General features: G+C 36.3%; 1 protein-coding gene across 2 annotated transcripts in view; it reads left to right on the top strand.

The window, feature by feature from the left end:
• The window catches only part of UGGT2 (UDP-glucose glycoprotein glucosyltransferase 2), a 74,940-nt gene extending 58,517 nt beyond the window's left edge, over positions 1–16,423 (top strand). Inside the window, exons 30-39 of one of the 2 annotated variants that reach the window (XM_079306770.1) lie at positions 2,598–2,682; positions 4,112–4,197; positions 7,394–7,492; positions 8,652–8,736; positions 9,160–9,342; positions 10,194–10,354; positions 10,659–10,773; positions 13,509–13,625; positions 14,595–14,739; positions 15,667–16,423. In XM_079306770.1, coding sequence (XP_079162896.1) covers positions 2,598–2,682; positions 4,112–4,197; positions 7,394–7,492; positions 8,652–8,736; positions 9,160–9,342; positions 10,194–10,354; positions 10,659–10,773; positions 13,509–13,625; positions 14,595–14,739; positions 15,667–15,689 — 1,099 coding nt within the window. In that variant the 3' untranslated portion in view covers positions 15,690–16,423. Of the gene's footprint in view, positions 1–2,597; positions 2,683–4,111; positions 4,198–7,393; positions 7,493–8,635; positions 8,737–9,159; positions 9,343–10,193; positions 10,355–10,658; positions 10,774–13,508; positions 13,626–14,594; positions 14,740–15,666 lie in introns of those variants that run through there. The other variant, XM_079306771.1, reaches the window with a different exon arrangement.
• The last annotated feature ends 5,035 nt before the right edge of the window (positions 16,424–21,458 follow it).

The raw sequence follows: 21,458 nt of genomic DNA on the forward strand, positions 1-21,458 counted from the left end.
AATGAAGCAAAACCACTCTACATTCTAGCCTGGATCAAAGGAAATTTAAATTATCTACAAGGGTTTTGCCCATTTTCCCTCTGTAGCATAAATGGGCTTAATTGAACTCAGCTAAGTTACTAAAAACTAATATCTCATGAGGAATCTAAACGATGGAATTTATTTCATCTTATTATTCCAATTGTAGACTTAAAGTACAACAGGAAAAGTATGTTTATGGGCTGCACCAGGATCCTTGATATTTCTTTTGCAGTATTAATAGTATGAAGTTGCTATCATAACTCAGGCAACTGTTTGATAGGATGGAATTTTGCCAAGATTCAATGCAGTTTATTCTCCATCCATATATATTAGTCAAACCCTCTGCTGTTGAAGTGAGGCAAACCTGTTTTCTTTGAGGCACAGGTCTGTACATTATAAAGGGAGTTTTAGAATGTTCTGCATCTCAGTATTTATCCTACTTGCTTCTCTCACAGTTGGAAATAATTTATTCTTACTATATGTAAATGCACAACATTTGAAATAAGCTGCCTCTTTCTTATTGAGACTGCTTCTAACAAGGATCATTATTTTGATGCAGTCATGCTTGTAAATCAATTTGCTATTAATAAATTACTATGAATATTAAGAAAATAAAAATTGTTATATTCATCAATAATCTGAGCACTGCTTATTATTGAGACTTTGATGTTGATAGTAAAACAAGTAGGCTTTGCAAGATAAGATTGCAGAAAATGATTTATAGCTAAAGGTATATATAAAATCCTGATGAATATTTTACTTTTTAAAAAGGCAGGTAGATATAATTTATGATGTTTTGATGTCATGCAGACTGCTTGGCTGTATGGTTATATATTTTATCATTTGGGCAAGGAGCTGTATGTTTCTTGGGCTTGAGGTTTTAAAGGATCTCCATTTGTTGAACCCTAATTCTTTTATTCCCCGTATGGAAAATTATAATTTGTATTATAGTGGTACATATTTGTATTTAAGGCATCTAAGTCTTTTGAAACATGTTAAAGTTGACATAAATAGTCTGCTAGACATGTTTAGCTTTTTACAATTACATAACAATAAGGCAGCTGTTATTACATATGTCATAGTGCTCTCACTATGTGAGATGTTTTGCTTGGATTTAACAAGGTTGTTCATAGTAGGACAGAAATTCATCAAACTGAGTTCTGTGCAGAATAGAGCAGTTGGCACTCAGTAAAGATGGAGCCCACAGGGAGGCATCCGTGAAAGACATTTAGGGAGACAAAGCAATGTTGTTGAATTTACATCCAAACCAAGCACTCTGAGGATATTGCAAAGACTTTGGAAAATCCTCTTTATCAGCAGAATCCTCCATATCTACCAACAAAATTCATAGCATAGGGATTTTGAGGTAACTGAGCAAATAACAGAGAAAATTTTGACAGTGTGAACACTGGGGGCAAAAATGGGAGCATCAGGCCAGCTGCTGCTGTCAGCAGTTCGTGTTTGGATCAAATTTTACTATTTTGGAACTCTTTAGTAACACACTTGATTTAAAATGGAATTAAAATCTGAGTGCTGTACATCCCTGTGATGAAAATCTCTTGGCTGGATGTGCATATATATGATATTTTAAAATTGTGAAAATAAAACTGCAATAGACAGTAGAGTAGTTCAGATAATTCTTAACATTGTTTTGTGCAAGGATAGGCCATCTCCATGAAACTTAGTGATTATAGGCACATTTTACTGAAAAATGTATTAAGTAGAAAATTCAGATGAGTGTGTAAAATGCTGCAGTGTTTAGGTATGTGGTATGATACACACTGAAACAAGATTTAAATATTTGTGTTTTCTAGGAAAAAAATGAAGCCTAAGGGGTAGGAGATTACTTTCTTAAACCCATTTTTTGTGTGGATGGCTTTAGCAAGAGGAACCCCCCTTAATGCTGATAAAAGACAGAAGAGGTTGAAGGGGAAATATATGGGCTATGGAGATGTAAAAGCTAGAAAATTAGAGAATTGTTATGGTGTATCACAGTAACATTTTTCACATTAGTTACTCAGTGGACTGTAATACAGTTTGGAAACGCCTGAATGGCTTTAAACTAATGTTCAGTAGGCAGCTTGTGCAGCCATGGTGGTGCTTCTGCAGCCATGACTTTGGAGTACAGTTTCTAAAGCCAGCCAGTTGATATTCACTGTCTCAGCATTGTGATGAAGCTTTCCCTTACTTTTTAAAGCAGATCTGTTTTGAAAATACATCTAATGCCATCACACAATTGCTAAGATGTTTTCCATACTTAAAAAATTGTTGTTTAATATTTGAATAATAATATATATAATACATAATAATGTGTTTAGCTCTAGGTTACTGCAGTTTTCAATTGATTAGTAAATTTCCTGTGAAAATTCAAATTGAAAATGATGGCAACAACTTTAGACAATGTCCAGAGATGAATAAAACTCAAAGTTTTTGGATTTAAAATATAATTAGATGCAAGTGAAGTCATTTTTTTCTGTAAATGTCAGCAATTCTAAACCTTATTCTCTGATTAAACCAAAGTAACAATTAATATTTTAATGAGACAGTTCATTTGTCTGGGCTTTTTCTCCTCACAGCCATGAAGGAACAGATTCTGTAGCTGACCTGGCAGATGTTATTGTGGTATTAAACAACTTCAGAAGCAAAATTATCAAAGTTCAAGTATGTATGCAGTGTTTCCTTATATGAAATATGCTTACGTGTCTCAGGCTATATTTAATTGAAATATGTATACTGAACTATATAATTTAGATTTTGTATAATTAAAGAGAAGGATGTGCAAATTAATGTAGTTAATTTGATCCAATCAGGTTATACTAATTGTGTGGGAGATTTGTTAAATAGCTGTTAAACATAGATAACATTTATCTCATCTAGCTTAAGGTGCCCAAGAGTGTAGTCTTGATGACTTAAATTCCCTTTCTGCTTAGCAGGAGTGAGTCCAAAGGTCTTCTCATCCCAGCTCATATATGAATTTTAAGAGAATGATCTCTTGAGATATCCATTTCTCTGCAGTGTCTGAGGAGAGATTTTACACAAAGTCCAGATTCCAGAGTGGAAGTCAAAATTAGGCGTGTTGAATTTTACCCTAGGCAACCAAATTGGTGTCAACAAAATTGCATTGCTTTCATTGTATCAAGATGTATCAAAACCAGTTAGTGAAGCACCACTTACATTGAGGACAAAGATCCTCATAATTCTATATATATTTTCCACTATTTTGTAAATATTTTAAAACACCAGAAATGAGTCTCTCCCCCAGTCCTGTAACTGAAAGCTTCCAGAACCCAAGAGAAAATGTGTAAGACTCTGAAGCACAATGAGCCTGTCTTTAAACCACAGAGAATGGATAAAAAGGTGCCAAATTTTCCTATTTTGAGCCAGAATAGAAATATTACTATGTGAAAGGTGGTATGTATAAGCCTGCAACTAAATATGTAAGCTCTGCTGTTCAGTTGAACTCTGTAATCACATGAGTGATCTGTAGGATGGGACTTCAGGAGCTTTAGCTAAAAAGGCTCCTGATCTAGTGTCAACAGAAATCTGTGTTAGCTTGACAATATAAACATGTGAAATTAATATAATTAGAATCGAGCATGTTCACATATTCAGGGTGTAAGAAGCTATTTGGTTTTCAAAAGCAGTTAGATTTCTTTTAATCAAGGAAATTGAGGTGGTAAATTAATTTAATCTTGAGTCTTTATAAGCATCTGGATAAGACAGCAGAAATTGTTTAAGTTGAATGGGAGAGCTTATATTTCAGTGACAAATTTGTCACTTTCTCCTTGTGAAGGGCTTATGAGAATGACAATTCTCATTCAGGTAAGTTCCATTGTGAGGTGCTACACTTCTGCCAGCTGATGGCTGGATCACAAACTCATGAGGGAGGAAAATGAGATAAAATTCACCACACTTGTAGTTATTGTTTGCATAAAGATGTACAAGGAGGCTTGAAATGTACTGATTTATTAATGACCATACTTAGTGGCTCTAGACAGTTAGTACACCCTAGTTAGATATCATAGTGCAAGTAGTAATTACTATCAGTTACCTTCCCAAGTTGCACAAAGGCATTTATTTTACTGACTAGGTACAGAAAAAGCCTGATAAAGTGAATGAAGAGCTTCTTACAGATGGAACAACAGGAAAAAAAGGAAATGTGGAATCAGTGGCAAGGTAATGCATAATTTGCTTCTAATTCAACTGTTCCAGAATGTGTTGTTGTTTTTTTATTAATCATACCAAGTTAATTTTCTTACTTGATAGTGATACAAATGTGTAAAAAGGATCTCCAAGGGATTTATCATGAAAATAAAAGGGGGAAAGACAAGCTATAATGTCTTGTAAATCTCCTTTTTTATTCCCTTCTTAATCCCTCCTTTGCATTTCCAGTTTCTCTTCATTTTCTCCTTTGGCTGTTTTTTTCATTTTGCTGTGGCAGGGAATCAGTCTCAATGTGAAAATCACAGCTGGTTATGTGGTACTCAGATATGTCAAACTGAACATCAAAAAGCAGGCCAATGCTGCTTGTCTGCTCCTAGACGTAATTTATGAAATCTCAAGAAGTGTTTTTACCTTCTACTTTAAAGTTTGAGTTCTGTAAGTAATTGTAATAAGCATCTCAAGCATTACATTTGGGGCTAATAACTGTAGTATTTTTAATTTGCTGGTTTGAACAAGATTCAACAACAATTTTCTTCAGTTTTCAGTAGCTTGTGCAATGGCTGTCAGCCACACACTGCTAAGAAAAGTCATAGCAGTTCCACTTTATCTACTAATCACTTGGCTCCAGTCAGTCCTGTTCACACACTTCTCTTAGTAGATCAAGGACTGGCTTCTGTTCCAGCTTTAAAATCTCTCATGATAAGGCCTCCTGTGCCACAAATACCTACAGACCTAAGACTATACTGAGTCTCTGTTGATAGTTTTATGTTTATCACCGTTTATCCACAGATCATTTTACTGTTACAATATAATAGAGTCATAGAATGTTAAGGGTTGGGAGCTCTCTTCAAGGTCATCTAGTCTCAAACCCCCTGCCATGGGTAGGAACATCTCCCACTAGAGCTTGTGTTCAAGCTTGCCCTTGAACACTGCCAGGGATGGGGCAGCCACAGCCTCCCAGGCCAACCTGTTCCAATGTCTAATTACCTTATCACTGAAGGATTCCTTCTTACTATCTAACATCAATTTCCCATTTTTCAGTTTGTATCCATATTGACTAGATTCAGAAACCCTCTCAGACTACTGTGCTACAACTCTTAAAAATTTCTTCCACACTGGACCCACACTGCTCCACAAAGGTGCCACCTCTGAAGAATGATGTTAGTTGAAGGAATTTTTCATTGACTTCAAGCTTCCCACTTCTAATTGGCTGTTTCAAAGGATGTATGTGCAGAGATCAAAATCTTAACTCCCTCTAAGAAGGTTACAAGGCCAGAGATCTCTCAATCTTCCAGGTCTTGCCTTTTAGCACAGTGGCATTCATCATTCTCTGAGCTTGGCTTGGCCAGGGAAGCACCTCACCCAGTGAAGTCTGTTTGCTCTTCCCAGGGATTCAAGGTTGTGGCTCAAGGGCATTATTTGAGACTGTCTGTCAGCCTCTTGCCATCCAGGATCTTGTCAAATACCCTTCCTTTTTGTTATCCCAGAATGAAAAGAATATCCAGCAGCACATTGTTTACTACAGGAACCCATGTGTGCTCTAAAATGGGAGATGTGCACACCACTTTGCCCAAGCCCTTTCATACCTGAGCTGCCCTTCTCCAACTGACTGCTTTTCCCACATGACCCTACAGGTCAGCCCAGCAGCTTTGGGAGATTTCTGCTTTCTGTAAAGCTTTGCAGAATCAATATTTTTCAGATCCTTACATCAAACCCTGATTGTCTTTTTTCACATGTGATGGCTGCTTTATAAAGAGCTTGGCGTTCTTTCAGTCCTGTTATCACTAAATATAAGACATGGGACAAAAAGTCAAGAAGAAAGGAGATAGACTGCTTGGACCTGTGAACTGCAGTCTTGTTTAGCCTGTGAAAGTTCAGTGCTGGTTGAGAGGTTGTCTGTCTTCTTTGAAGATGCTATAGCATGCAGACAATTCCACTCCACTGGTGTCTCTCACCATGCCTGAGTGAAAAGAACATGGGTTTCTTAAAAGATTATTCACACCACTTAAACATATTGCAGCCTCTCAGTTATTTCTGAGGTTTCAGCTTTGTATCAGTGGAGTGATCTGAATTCTTTTGAATACATTGGAGATCTGAGACTTGTCTCATTTGCTCTTAAAGATTGTGAGGATACCTATTTTTACACTTTCTGAAGGATACTTTTAAAAGGGATATAACCAGAAGAAAAAGTAATAGGAGTGACTCATGCAATCTAAGCGTGTGAAGAATGACTCACCTCACAAAAAAGACTGTTGAGGTAAATTTCCAGCAGTATCAAATGGCTTGATAACAATTTGGTAACTAACCAATCTGGCTCTGCAGTTCTGAGATCTGCGAAGCAGTGCCTGAGGGAGATTGCAGCTGCTCTCCCCTGCCTCTGTGTGCTGGAAGGTGTGTGATTAAAAACCAGCCCTGGTAGACTTTGGTATTCAAAACAAGCAAAGAATGCTGTGCAGCAGAAACAAAAACTTCTGTACAACATATCTCAAATACCTAGGTTAGTTTATAGGGAGAGCAATCAGAGTAATCTGAAGAAGAATTCAAGTGTTCCAAAAAACACTGGGAAATCCTGTCACCACAGACCTCTGGAAGTTATGAGAGTATTCTGGGGAAGGCTGTAACTTCTCAGCCTTATCATTTGCTATTGGGATGGTGCTGGGCTAATTATGTGATTGGGCCTTGTGTGGCCATCTTTTTCTTATGCTCAGTCTGTATTTTAGAGAATATATTCAGTCTAACCACCTGTGGTGCTGTGCAGACTTCCTTCACTTCCAGAATATTCATTGCTTGTTCTGCTGTAGCATGTGAATGAAGCTTGGAAAAATAGCTGTTTCTGATTTTAAAAATTACCAGTTCTCAAGATATCCTGGTATTGTGTATATTTTTTTTTTTTTTTTTTTTTTAATGAAATGTGAAATTCTTGTCAAATTTGGGTTCTGTTTCAATGAAAATATTGGACATAGCCAATTGTTTTTCTAGTGCTATTGTTTGTCCTGAGTGACTGGGTATGACTTTTTGCTCCCAAAAGATTGTGGTATCATAGGCATGTGCAGTGGAAGCAGAATGTAAGTGTATTTGTTTACTGAAGCATGTGTATTTCTTTTGTGTATTTTTTTATTTTTGATTCTTTATGAGCTTAATGATAATTTAATAGGATTTTTTTTCTGCTGAGTGTTTACTTTATATAATTATTTATAATAATTCTTAGATTTTCAGAAGAAATTTCAACAGATGAGAAGGAAAAGAAAAGTGATATTCTTAACATTTTTTCTGTTGCTTCAGGCCATTTATATGAACGTTTTTTAAGGTAAGGAAAGGTAAAAGGGGAAACAAAAATTTCATAGCAATACTTTAAATTTTCTTAGTAAAATTAAGCAACTTATAGAAACTGACTTTTTAAACAACATCTAAATAAATTTTCAAAACAGAGAAAAGTTGTATACACTGAGAACTAAATCAATCTTTAAGAACAAAGTGATTCAACATACAGATGTTCAAAAATACCATTATTCTTTGAAGACAGAAAATGTCTTTCGTGTGTGAAATACAAACATAAAAGATGAAGTTCAGCCTCTCTGTATAAAGACACAACTGAAGTGACTTCATTGGAGTTGTATCTGTTTGTGTTTAGTACAAACTGGGTTTACTACATGCATGTATGGCATTACTTTTTCCTTTCAATGAGCAGTGATTGCTTTTAAGGAAGTCTTACAGTTGCCTGATCTGTTCCCAGCCATCTCTTCTGATTTGAGCACTGGTTTAATGATTTGATTGCTGAGTCATCTGAAGTTTGAGCATTGTGTTTCTTCCCTTCAACCTGCAATCACCTTCATAAAGGGAAAGACACATATACTTTAAAGGAGAAAAAGTAATCTTAAAACATTCTACTTGCTGCTTTGTCTTACTTTCTAGTTCATTATGTCTTGATATTTAAGGCAGACTTGACCTCCTGTAAGGTTGTAAGGCACCTGTCTGATATCTGTCTGGTTACACCAAACAGAGGCCACGACAGTGAAAAATAATTGAACCCAAAATAGTGATTCTTACAGTTATTAAGGGTTTTCTGAAGAGGTTCTCACTTGAACTTTGCTTTTTTTATTTTCAGCAACCTATTAAATTCAACCAGTGCATTCTAAAATAAGTTATTTCAGTAGCCAAGTTAATATAAGATACTAACCATTTTTCTAATTTTGTCAGGCTCCTCTCCTAGAATAGAACATGTTAATAGATTCACTTTTGAAGTTGTTCCTTCTACTACTGCTTAGACAATCTGGATCAAATAAGGCCATCTCAAAGTGCCCTTGAACACATGCTGTTTAAAGCTTTTAATTAGAAGTAGATAAAAATTTCTACTTAAATTGGGTTAAAGAAAATACACTTAGAGAGTTTTAGTACTTTCTTAGTGCAGTTGAAATTTAATGACCTGTGTGTATTTGTTTGTTTATTGTAGACTTGTATTTCCACAGAATTATGATGCTTTCTGTCCTACGTCATACAAAAACACCAGTTAAATTTTGGTTTCTGAAAAACTACCTCTCCCCAACATTTAAGGTAGGAGAAAAGTCCTCCTATTTTTTTTTTCTTTTAAAATCTAAGTAATTTTTTTAAATTGTAATTGTCTAATTATGTAATTCAAATTAAATTTTGACAGAGGAAAATAATCCCTGAATCTGTTAAATACTAGTGTTAGGTATAAGGTTCTTCTCTTCTGGAACAGGAAGCCCAGTGATAAATTACAATCATTTATTCTCTTCTGATAGTCTCCAAGAGCTTGCATGACATGCTGTTTCTATTGGTGTAGCTGAGGGCACTGCTAAAACTAAGGGAACATTTTAAAATATTTAATTATGTAGTCAGTAAGGTAAATATGGCTGCAGCTGCATTGGAACATTCACTCACTCCTTTCCCTTTTGCATCTTTGTGTGTCTCATATATGATATATGATGATTATTGTTCTTTTTGTTCTTCTCCTAGGATGTAATTCCTCACATGGCTAAAAAGTATGGTTTCAAGTATGAGTTGGTCCAGTATAAATGGCCCCGCTGGCTTTATCAACAGACAGAAAAGCAAAGAATTATCTGGGGCTACAAAATTCTTTTCTTGGATGTTCTTTTCCCTTTGGCTGTGGATAAAATAATATTTGTTGATGCTGACCAGGTAAGAAAAAATAATGGCATGTAACTGTATGAGGAATTAATTTGGGTTTAAATTGATCCAGTTTCATTCTCTGTAGCCATTTTATTCTGATGTTGGTCTCAAAAGATTGTTGCAATTGTAGGAACAGAACCAGTGGTGTTGCAGAATGTAAATGCAAGACTTTCACTTGTCTTCAGTCATGTGGACATTAAGAGTTTCCCTACACTGAGTTGTCCTAAATTGTCTGTGTGCAGAGAAGGCACCTGGAGAGATGTGTGTGATCTTAAAGGAGCATTTCATTGAAAGCATTTTGGAGTGATTCTGTCCTTTGGCTGATTGTGAGAGGAATTCTCCACTTTGGCTAGTCAGTTTCTGAGGTGATTTGGACTGTTTGGACAACTTCTAGATGGCTGAAATTCTTTAAAATTAATCCTATCTCTATTTTAAATTTGCATGCAGGAATGAACATTGTATAATGTACCAAAAGGCAAAGTGCTGTCTCAGATGAGTTGAGACACTTGATTGAAGAGTTTATCGCAAGGTTATTAAAAAACCTTGAGACAAATTCTGATGTATTTTGGTCCTTTTCCAGAGCTCAAGAACAAATTAAATTTAGGTGTAGCAATGCAGACTGCAACTCTCTGCAATTTCATCTGGATGCACCATCTGGGAACACTGGTTGACTGTCCTAACTACTGTAAGGACTTCTCAGTAATTTGGTAGATATTTCCCAATGGAATAGTTTTTCTGTACTCCACTGTTGTAGCATCTGAGGGGTTTTTTAATTAAAATTAAACATTGTGAAGCCTGCTGCAATACCTACCCTCATAGAAACAGTACTACATTATAAAAATAAACATAATGTTGTTTAGATTGTGAGAAGTGACCTGAAAGAACTGAGAGACCTAGACCTAAATGGAGCTCCCTATGGATACACTCCTTTCTGTGACAGCCGCAGAGAGATGGACGGGTACCGCTTCTGGAAATCGGGATACTGGGCTTCACACCTTGGGAAAAGGAAATACCACATTAGGTAGGACAGCCTCTTACCCACTTCTTGTGCAGTCTGTGAGTTTCATTAAAATCTGGGTGTTGATCACTGAGGCATTCAAAAGCCATTCTCAGTGAGAGATGAATGAGGCAGGAATTCTGATGACATACTAATTTCAACATTTTATGGTAGTTTCAGCCACTTAATAAAGAAAACTATCCCTTCAGGATGGGAACATGTTTTACTTTTTTTATTACTTTTACTACTGGTATTAAAAAAAAAAAAAAGGTGAAACCCCAGAAATCTTTTTATTTCTTTTTTTTTTTTTTTTTTTAAATCCTTTTAGTGCCTTGTATGTTGTGGACCTGAAGAAGTTCAGGAAGATTGCAGCTGGAGACAGGCTTCGGGGCCAGTACCAGGCTCTTAGTCAGGATCCAAACAGTCTGTCAAATCTAGATCAGGTATATGGCTTTGAGCATTTCTGGTTTATTTTCTTTATCTTTCTCAGTATGTATGGAATATTGTGCATCTCAACATAAATGTTACATAATTCCAAAACTATTTTCCGTTTACTGCTGTTTTAGCCCATTTTCAGGAGTGCATATGAGCACAATTCAGAAATCTGAATACTGATGATTATTTTTAATTTAAAACATGAGGAAAAACCACAACTTACAGGACTTTCCAGCTTTATTTGTAGTTATTCTATGTTTTTCTGATGATAACCCTATATTCTGATAATGGTAATTATATTCTTATTTAGCAAAAGCTTGTTACCTTTTTCTTCTTTTTTTTCCATTAACATAAATTGAATTTTCTTTTGTAAGTTAACTGCAAGTGCACTCTGGTGATTGCTGTGCATGGCTACCCTGGTGTGGCTGGAGTTTTTCTCACTTTGGATGAACCTCAGAAGGTTTCATAAGTGAGATTGTCATTACTTTTGATGTTTTCCTTGTGGAATTACTAAAGCATAGAAAATTTTTACCTGCATCTAGCAGCAACAGGATCCCACAGTAGCAAAGTCCATATTGCTTAGTGCTTTTCCACACTCCTGCTCTGCAAGCAAGTTTCTCTCTTTACATAAGGACATTATTGCCAATTGCATTTTTTTTTCCAGAAATAAAGTAAAAATTGAAAATAGCAGTTCTTATGATACTGGACAAAGAAAAGTAGAAATACACCCACACTAAAAACTCAGACTAGACTGGACAGCTGGAGCTGGAGCAGCCTTTAGCTGTATGTTAAGAGCAAAAGGCTGATATAATAACAGTCTGAGCTTACATTTTTCTGGACAACAGAATGAATTACTGGCCCTGGTCACCTATGCAGAGTCCTGATGTCATAGAGCAATGTGTTCACATACAAGGTGTCTTTGAGAAAGACCTTTTCAGATTCAGAGGCTACAGGGTTTCCACCATAATACTGGGCTTCAGAAAATTGGTTTTATCTAATGTTCTCAAAATATTAAAACTTCTCATTTTAAGATTCTTATATTTCCAATTACAGCTTAAATACATGATAGCATATATCTCGTATAAGCCTGTTGGATTGAATCAAAAGCCACTTAAAGACCAGATGTTAAGGTAGCTAAATCTTGGCAGAATGGAATTAGAAGTACTTTATAAAGTGAATATTTCAAAGTAGTATTTTCATATTAATCTGGTTTGACTGTCTTCATTGCTACTTCTTACACAAAATACAGCAATACTCCTGTAAATACAAACCACAGTAAGGTATTTGAGACCTGGAGAGCTTTCATCTACTGATAAGGATGTATTATAACTCTTTTATTACTATTTTCATTTTAAATACTTGTCTGGAGTGCTCACGGCTCTTCTCAAAGGAGCAGCAATCTCAGCTCTCTGCTGATTTGCCAGCAGTGCCATCTTCAAGGTTCTTAAACCACAAAAGAGAAATAAATAGGGGGCGAAATGGTGATTTTAAATGCCAAGGAGAATAAATATAGAACTCCTAGGGAGAAAAAATTACACCTCATAAAAGCTAGACTTCTAGTACAGCAATCTTGTTTAGAGGGTTTTTTGGTTTTTTTTTTTTTTTGTTTACTTTTAGTCCTGAAACTAACAGCTGACTTTCTACTTTTTACTGCAAGTAACAATTTTTAAATTCACAATTTCTAAAAGTACTGTAGTAACTCAGAAATTGATTTAATTTAGAAAATCAGAGAGGCTCAAGAAAAACCCAGTCTTTCTATCCCCATTCAAATGGTAATGAAATATCTTTCAAAAATTACAAGTTTTTAAAAACATATATTCAATTAATATTGAATGTCTTGGCTCTCCATATTCATATATTTCAAACAATTTTTCAGTACTAATGTCTATATTTGAATTAAATTCTGTGTCTTTCATAATGCAGAATTTCAATAATTCATAATAGCAATATGTGCTATTTTATTCTGTCACATTTAGCAGTGTGAATTGGCAGGATAAGATGTGACTGATACTTGAGTACTGGCATTTAAGGGTTGCACACGTGAGGGAGCTTACGAGTGGATGTACCAGTGATTGCCCCTGCTCTTTGTAACTCTGGCCAGAGCAGCTGCAGCGAGCGACTGCCTGAGGTGTTCCTCATTTATTGATGCTGTTCCCTGCCTTCAGCCACATCTTGGTTCAGAGTTTACCTGACTATGTAACAAAGGTCAAAAAAAAAAAAAAAAAAACCAAAACCAGAAGTGAAGTAAAGAACATAGCCAGAATAGCAGTTTAAGGCTTTTCCTTCTCAAGCTCATGTTCCTGGAATTCATTTTCTTAGAAGCCATCTCAATTTCAAGTAGTGGCATAATCCTGTATTATATGTTTTTTGAGTCGGGGTTTTTTTTTTTTTCCAAATTTAAGGAATAGAAAGCTGGTTTGAATTTGCTTTTTAGAAGTATTTATGGTATGACAGGCAGTGTTTGAACCAGGGGTATCAGACAGAAGTGTTGCTTATGTCAAGCTAAAGGAGGACCAATGTAAGGACCAAAAAATACTGCTTGACAAATGAGAGGTGGAATTGGCCATCAAAATGAGCATGACTGAGTGTTGAATCTGCTTGGAAAAGAGCTAGGTGAGCCCTTAGAAGGAAATGTAAGAACAATTTGTAGAAATGGTTATAGCAAAAATACTTTTAAATAGCAGCCTCATAATCAGTTACATTACCTTCAATGCTAATATATGGTTTTACAAAATTTGTACAGGATCTTCCCAACAATATGATTCATCAAGTAGCCATTAAGTCTCTCCCTCAGGAGTGGCTTTGGTGTGAAACCTGGTGTGATGATAAATCTAAGAAAAAGGCTAAAACAATAGACCTGGTGAGTTGATTCCAACTTTAAATAAATTGTACAGATTAACAACTTTACTGTCATTTCTGGGCTTTTCAGGTTAAGTCTGTGTCATGTCATGAAGGCAGCCTTGCTGGAAGCCACTGCAACATTCCATCCTTTCCCTTGAAACATTTTCTCCTCTGATACCTCTCTCACTTGCTCTGTACCAAATCTCCTTACATTAAATCTGAAAACTCTACCAAAAAAATTAAGTGTTGTTGTCTCTTAACTGGATGGGATTGAGGCTTTTCATGCCCTTACATGCATTCTCCTTACAATCTTTCCATAGCCAGCCAAGTTACTGAAACTGTGAGGAAGTGCTGTTACCGGCTGGGCACTATGGGCTGCTGTCATTCTCCCCCATAGAAAATCCCCCCAGAACCTTAACATTATCATGGTGTTCTTGGTCTGTTTTCATTGCTATAAACAAGAGATAAAGCAAAGTTTTCAAAGCATAATGCTCAGGACACTATCCATGTTTAGGAAGAAGAAAGTTTCTATGGGAAGAGAAACAGAGACAAAAATCTCTTTCCTGTCATTATTATCCCTGTTCCATTTTTCCCCATTTAGATTTTTTCACAACACACACACACACACAATTTGTGATGCTTTAGATATAATTAAAAAAAAAAAACAAACAGTTGGAACTAGGTGTGATTTTTTTCAGTATACAAATAATTTTGTTTTCTTTGTGTCTTTACAGTTGTTAAAATTTGTTTGTGCTCTAAAGACAGGTGCTCTCTGTTCAAAACCCACATCAGGTTCAGTTTCAATGTGCCAATGTCAATCTTGCATCTCCCTGGGCAGCTTTGTCTAAATCTTACTAGTCTTGTGCCAGCCATGTCTTGCTATACTTACAGACAGCAAAAAGAAAAGTATTTGCAATTCATTTCAGGTAAATTCTCTGTTATTTTCACATTTGCTTTGTTTACATCTATATATGTTTTAAACTTTCAGTGCAACAACCCCCAAACCAAAGAACCAAAACTAAAGGCTGCTGCCCGGATAGTTCCTGAATGGGTTGATTATGACTCTGAGATCCGAAACTTAATACAGCAAATTGAGAGAGAAAAGAAAAATCTAACATCATTATTTCAGAAAGGTAATTTACATGCATATTCAGCCGTTGGCTTTTAAAAATTAAATATTAGTCTAGTTGAAATTGAGATTGGGGTCAGTGGGGACAAATCTTGTATTTGTGTAATTTCCCTTGTTCTTAGAAAAATGGTGTGGGGCTTGATAGTTGTGTGATGCTTCTTTACACAGGATTTATGCTGACAGGACAAAACCTTTTGGTTCATGCCAGAATCTAAGAGAAAGCTCAGCAGTGTCCTTTTCATGGACCTCAAACACAACCAACAGTCACACAAAATTCTAGCCACAAATATTGAATAAAGCACATTACCTTAGACTTCACTTAGATAATCTAAAGTTCATATCTATTAAGCAGTAGGGAACTGAGTATTAATTGGCCTCTGCATCTCTCACTCCAGACTTATCTACCCAGGCCTTTTTGCACTAGACTAAATTCTATTTTAATTAGTGTGGGGGTGGAGTTTGGTTTTTTTGTTTGGTTTTTTGTTCTTTTGTTTTCAGTTTTTTAACTAAAATTAATTTTAAATTTAATTAAATGAAAAACCCAGACAAAACAAAACCCAAAACAAATAAACAAAAAAAAAAAAAAACAAATGCACATACAGAGCTCCCAGGAAGACTTGACTTCTTGGACTAATGTGAAACAAAATAAAAAGATGATCTCAGCTCTCAGGGTTGAAGAAAAAACTGATAAATATTTAAAAGATAAATATATAAAAGTTTTGAGTGGAGGAACAAAATCACTGTTCCTTATAATGAATTTTTAGTGGGTTTTATTCTTTGTGAAAGCTTCTGGTCAGCTTGTAGGAAGGCTCCAAAAATGAAGTCTGACTGATTAGCAGAAAATGGAAAGTAAAGGGCTTTCTCCACATCTTACAAACCCAGGCACTGTCTTCATGTAACTCTTCTGTGTATTTTTTCCCCTTGTTTACAGGTCTCAAGCACGATGAACTTTAGCATGGCCTGTGACCAGCTCCAGAGTCTTCTGGGAAGGACTGAATGGAATTTACAGCATTCTTTAATGTGAACTCAACTATTTTATAACTTAAAGTGTTATTTAAAACATTTTGAATGCAATACAAAAATGAGAAATCCACAGGTGCTTGGGGGCTTGGTGTTTTTAACTGGTATGGAGCAGCTTTCCCAATGGCTTTGCTTTTTTTTTCCTTCTTCAAAGTACAGTTTGCCCAGAGGACACAAAGATGTGTTCATCATTGTCAGTCTAGGGGAGGATGTACACATTAAATATGTACTTGAAAACTGTATTGTGCATATTCCATGCATTAGGCTACTGTATTTAAATATCAGAAATTTTGGTTATATGCCCATAGTTTTGTCCTTCAAGAAATGCTGTGATCACAAGAAAGAATTTAATAAAAAAAATGTCTAATTTAGACCACACAAAGATTGCTCCATGTGGAAGCTAAAACCAAGGAATGACACTGCATTTATTATACAGGATTACTGCACTGTTACAGATTTTTAAAACTATTGCTTCTTAGGCTCCTTTTGGCCACTTAAATATAGTGTGTGATAAAATTCCATCATGGTTTTGGTTGAGGCAATTTTCCAACTACCATACATTGCATCAGAATGTCAGTACCTGAAAGCTGCTTCTATTCACTTTTGATTATCATCATCCTGTTTATAACTAAAAAGAAAATAATAAAATATGTATTTTTTGACTACCAGTGGTGTCTCCTGTAATTTTCTAAAAAGCCATTGCTTTAATGGGATACTGACATTTTGATCCCACAAAAATTGCAGGGAAAAGTTCTTGCAATACACATACTTGAAAATAGGGAATTGTTGTGTTCAAGTGAAATCTAGTGCCTTAAATACAGACCATTTTTCAGGCTGTGCTGGTTTCAAAATGGCATTGGATGAGACCACACATTCTTATAAGAAGTCTTCCACTTTAAATGCTTGAAATTATATAAGACTAGGTAATTTGCACTAAGTGGGTGAATCAGCAAGGATTGCACACTATTTCCACATCATCAAATAACTGAATAAACAGTAAGAGAAATGAAGCAGATTTTGTATCCACTGTTGTTGTCCTCAGCTGTTGGTTATTTACAATTTCTTACAGTGAGTACTTAAAATCACACATTGCTGATATTTTTCAAACCATAGTAATAAGGAATGTGAGAGATGCAGATTTTTTTACAGCTCTTTATATTCTCTGTGGGTTTACCTTTATGTACTTTGAACAGTTTTAATATGTCACATACAGAATTTTAAATGCCTTTTGTGGGATTTCCATTGTATGAAGTATCCAATGGAGTATTTCCTCTGTAACCCAATAGCAAAAGTCAGTAAAGCCTAATAATGTCAGTTCTCTTTCTGTCCCATTTCAGTGCAAGAGCTCTTTTGTTATGCTCCTTCTCTTAATTACTTCAGGACAGCATGCAGCAAGTCAAACACATTTGAACATAAACTTTAAGCTGGTATTTTTGTACTATAGAGATGGACTTAGGAGATGCCTGTGCACCATTATTATAAATTCCATGCATAACAAGGAAGTGACTGATGTTCCATAGCAAAGGACAATATAACCCAAACCATTACTCAGCCGTTTTCTGAGCTTGTACTTCCATCCTGCAGCCTGACTCTGCAGCAACATTTCACAGGGATCTGCCTTGGCTTGAAGCATATATTGGAAAACTTGCTTCAGGACAGAAGTTACAGGTTCCTTAAGAAACTTTCATTCTCTTTAATTACGATTACCTGTGTGAGAATGTTATACAGTATAAAAAGTGGAGAATTCATGCACTGATTTCATTTTCTCTGTGGCATCCTGTTCTTATTAAAACTGGGTTATGTCTACTGGCTTTAAAAAAAGAAATAGTTATTTAAATACAATTTCCTTGAGATTGCTTAAGTGATTAGAATATAATTTTATAAATGTAATTTGCAGGAGATAATTTGAAAATGTAAAAGGTTTCATGCCACTTTAATTTTTCATGTATTTGTACAAAATGGTCTAGTGTTTCTCTTTTTCTGCATAATACTACTTTCTTCAAAGGTTTTTTTTGAGATACACAATGGTTTATAAAATAAGAAAGGCCCCACAAATATATTCACCTACTTTTTAAAGATCTCTTTAAGGCAGCACTTTGAGTTATTAGCATGTCATTATATTTTTAATATTAAATCCATGGATTGTGTATGTTGTACAAAACATTAAAAAGTACCACTGAAGAAAAAAAGGTGGATTATTTTCTGTTTTCCCTTTTTGTATTACACAATAACCATTCCCTACTTGGTTAACAGATCCAAAGGAAAAAAAACGGCAGGAAGTCCTAAACTGTCTTTCATTTATAGAAAGTGCATTTGCAGGGAAGCAACAGTAATGTTCAAAAGAAGGCATCTGCTATGAGGTGAGGTGTAGACAGGCAGAGAGCTTATTTTTTATTTCCAGTCTGTGTGCTCTGGGAAAGGGAAGAAAAGACAGCCTGGTTTAGAGTGTTGCCAAAACATGGTGAGACTCAGTAAATAAGCAAAAGTATATTTGAACTATTCAAAGGGGTTTTACAATTTATACTATGACACCAAAAAGACACTGTCTTGATCTTGAGATCAGCTGGTAAGTTTAACAGAAAATTAACAAGCCAGGCATTAATGCAATATTGTTGATGAGCCAGAGCTTTAGTATTAAAAATACTTCTCAGTAATGTTCCTTTTAACCCATTCCCTGAATCAAGTACTTGCCTTCAGCCTGAGACTTCATGGAATCACAGGCTGCCAGGTTGAAAAGGACTGGTCCTACCTTCTTTGGCAAATGCATGGTCCAGACAAGATGACCCAGCACCGTCAGGAAAATCTTAAGTGTCCAGCATTTCCCGTCCCAGGGATATTTCATGGGCTGGTTGTTCTCACTGTGAAATCAGCACTCAGCAGGGCTTCTACAGTTGCTGTAGCTGACTTCTATTCATCCAAAGTTCTCTCCCACTCTTGTCCCCTGCCTGCAGAAGTGCCCTGTGCATTTCTGTACAGCTCCAGCTTCAAACATGAAGAGTAGGGTGATGAAAGAAGGGAAGGCAAATACACAGCAGTGCTTTCAGTGCTTTCTTGTCATCATAAATATCTTTATTGTGAAAAATACCGTAAAATAATTCCACAGTTCTAGAAAAAACAGTTCTTGCTTTGTAGATTTATGATTCCATATAAAGACATTTTATAATTTGAAACATTTGATAAATTTCTGGCTAGCTTTACTTATCCTTCTTAAAACATGAAACTACTACGTAGGTGATTTGCTGAGGGGAAAAAAAAAATTATTCTCCCATTTATTTTGTTACGGCTTTATGGATAAAAGTGTGTATTATAGAGCAAACAATACCTTACAATAAGGCACTTTTAAATACAACTAACCTGCTGTGCTATCCTGGCTAGTTTCCAGCAAAGCTTCTATAAATCACAGCCCTAAACAGAAGAATAATTCTTGTTCCGAACACTGGTCTGAAAACTGAAATGATAACAAGCGTTAAGGTTTTGGGTTTTTTTTTTTTTTTAAAGTTTAAGCTAACACATTTTCTGCATATGTCACAAGTTTGAGCTCTTCAGTTTGTAATTCACTTTGAATCTCTTTTAATACTGATTGATTATTGTATCAGTGTTTTACCAAGTAAAATATGCTGCCCCCAACCTGAAAGAACTCCAGAGAAAGTTTGCATCTCATACAGGCCAATAATGGGAACGATGCTTCATGCACATGTCAGGGTTGACAAACTACCAGGACATTTACTTCAATGTTCAGTTACTGAACATTATTGCACTACAGACACCCACAAATAAATAAAAAGGCGACTTCAGCTTCCTTGCGTGTCGCCTGCATCATTAACACTCAGCGTGGTACCAGCACTTCATTCTCCAGAGTCACGTCAGGAAATGCAGCGCCAGAGCTGGAGAGCCTTGCAATATAAATGGTTTCCTTTTAACACAACTTTGTCTTTCTGTGTTTCCAGAATACCTCAACGCCCTTCAGAACAGCACCGGGGTGGTAACACTTCTTGTAAACAGCTCAATACTAGAGGAAAGCCTTGTTCTCCACTGTGGGTTTTTTGCTATTGTCTCCAAGAACCTGTTTTCCAACAGAAGAATCTATGAACTGCAATCACGCATTAATCATCTTCCTTTTTCTACTGAGTACATTCAAGCCTTTTTGTTCTTAAAATGTCATTTTCTCGTTCCCATTCATTCATTTTCAAAATGCACACGGTCCTTTTTTGTTCCTGAATGCTCTCAGCCTACAGCAGCACTGTCCTGCTGCTTCTGAGAAACAATCCCACACTGCTCCAGCATCAGTGCCTTGTATGAAGAATTTACTCATGAGGGAACATCTTATTCCTTCTCTAGACAAAAAGAAATTAAACCTCAGGAAACAATTCTGTCAACTCGAGCTTTTAAAGAGGACTCCTTTGAAAGAGGACTTATTCCCAGCAGTCCCCTGGCACATAAGCACAGCTGTCTGTAGTCTTTATTGTGACTTCCCACAGCCCAGCCTCTCCTGCATGTACAAAACTGGGCACATTGCTCATTCAATACTCCTTTTAAAGCAGCCCTTGGTGTAGTGAACAAGGGAATACTAAAGTGTTCCAATGGCTCACACAACCCCAGGGTAGCACAGCTGGGTCAAGCTCAGCCCTCAGGGCACAGGGCTGACAAGAGCTGCTGAAGGACAAGAGACAGCCACCCCCACAGCTGCCTGCCCGACTTCAGGCAAGCAGCAAGGGGCAGGTGCACAGAGGCCAAGCCCACAGGGCAGCAGGTTCCTCACTGTGCAGTCAGTTCCTGTGTCTGAGCCACAGCCACTGGCAGCCGTGCCAGCCTCGAGCGCTCTGAACAGCCCTGAGCATCTCCAACACTTCAAGCTAAAACGTTTCTAACAGGTTACAAGCACAAGTTGTACTTGTAGAAAATTATTCAACTTGGTGAACATCCAACACTGGATTTTAACTGGCTGCTGTGATGATTTTGTACCATAAACCATTAGAAATCACCACACAAGCTCCCCAGTATGAAAATAAATTTGTTAACACTGACCTTTAAATTGCTGTTGAAAAACATTTTATAAAAACCACATAGCCTCACAATTATGTTGGTGAAGTACTTGAGGAAGGAGCCGAGGGTTTTGCTTAAACAGCAACTTCATCTACAGTAAGAAACCACCCCCCTTTCAGACTGAAGGCCTTATTTGCTAATTTCATTTGTTTTACTGAGGCAGCTTAGATTTTCAAGTGTCAGGAGTTGAAGCAAAAGAAGATTCCTATCAACTGATTGTTTTCCAGTTAAAATCCAATCAAGAACACTGATAAACTGCAATTCTTGCATTTCAAGAAAACGGCTGCTGATGAAACTCGGTAATTATGTCAGTAATTATGACAGATGCAGTTACAGAATGAGAAGATTCCTCACTCCTACCAGCTACAGCCCTGGTAACACCACACAGTGCATTCACACAACTCCACCAACTACACCAAACCCATTTTAAGTATGTGCATGTAGAAAAAAATTAAAACAGACTTTTGGCTAGTGGAAGTGAGTCCCTCTTTTTGCATACAGCTGTCTCTGCAATACCAATGCTGTTACATGAAACATGAAATTACTATCGTTTCATGTAGTACTAACTCCCTGTTGCCTCACCCAGGAGAATTAAGTTGTATTACTCCTGCAGTACACTCACATCACAACCTCAGTTCTGACTTTATGTACAGAACCAAA

This window comes from Erithacus rubecula (assembly GCF_903797595.1).
Source record: "Erithacus rubecula genome assembly, chromosome: 1".
Classification (NCBI taxonomy): domain Eukaryota; kingdom Metazoa; phylum Chordata; class Aves; order Passeriformes; family Muscicapidae; genus Erithacus; species Erithacus rubecula.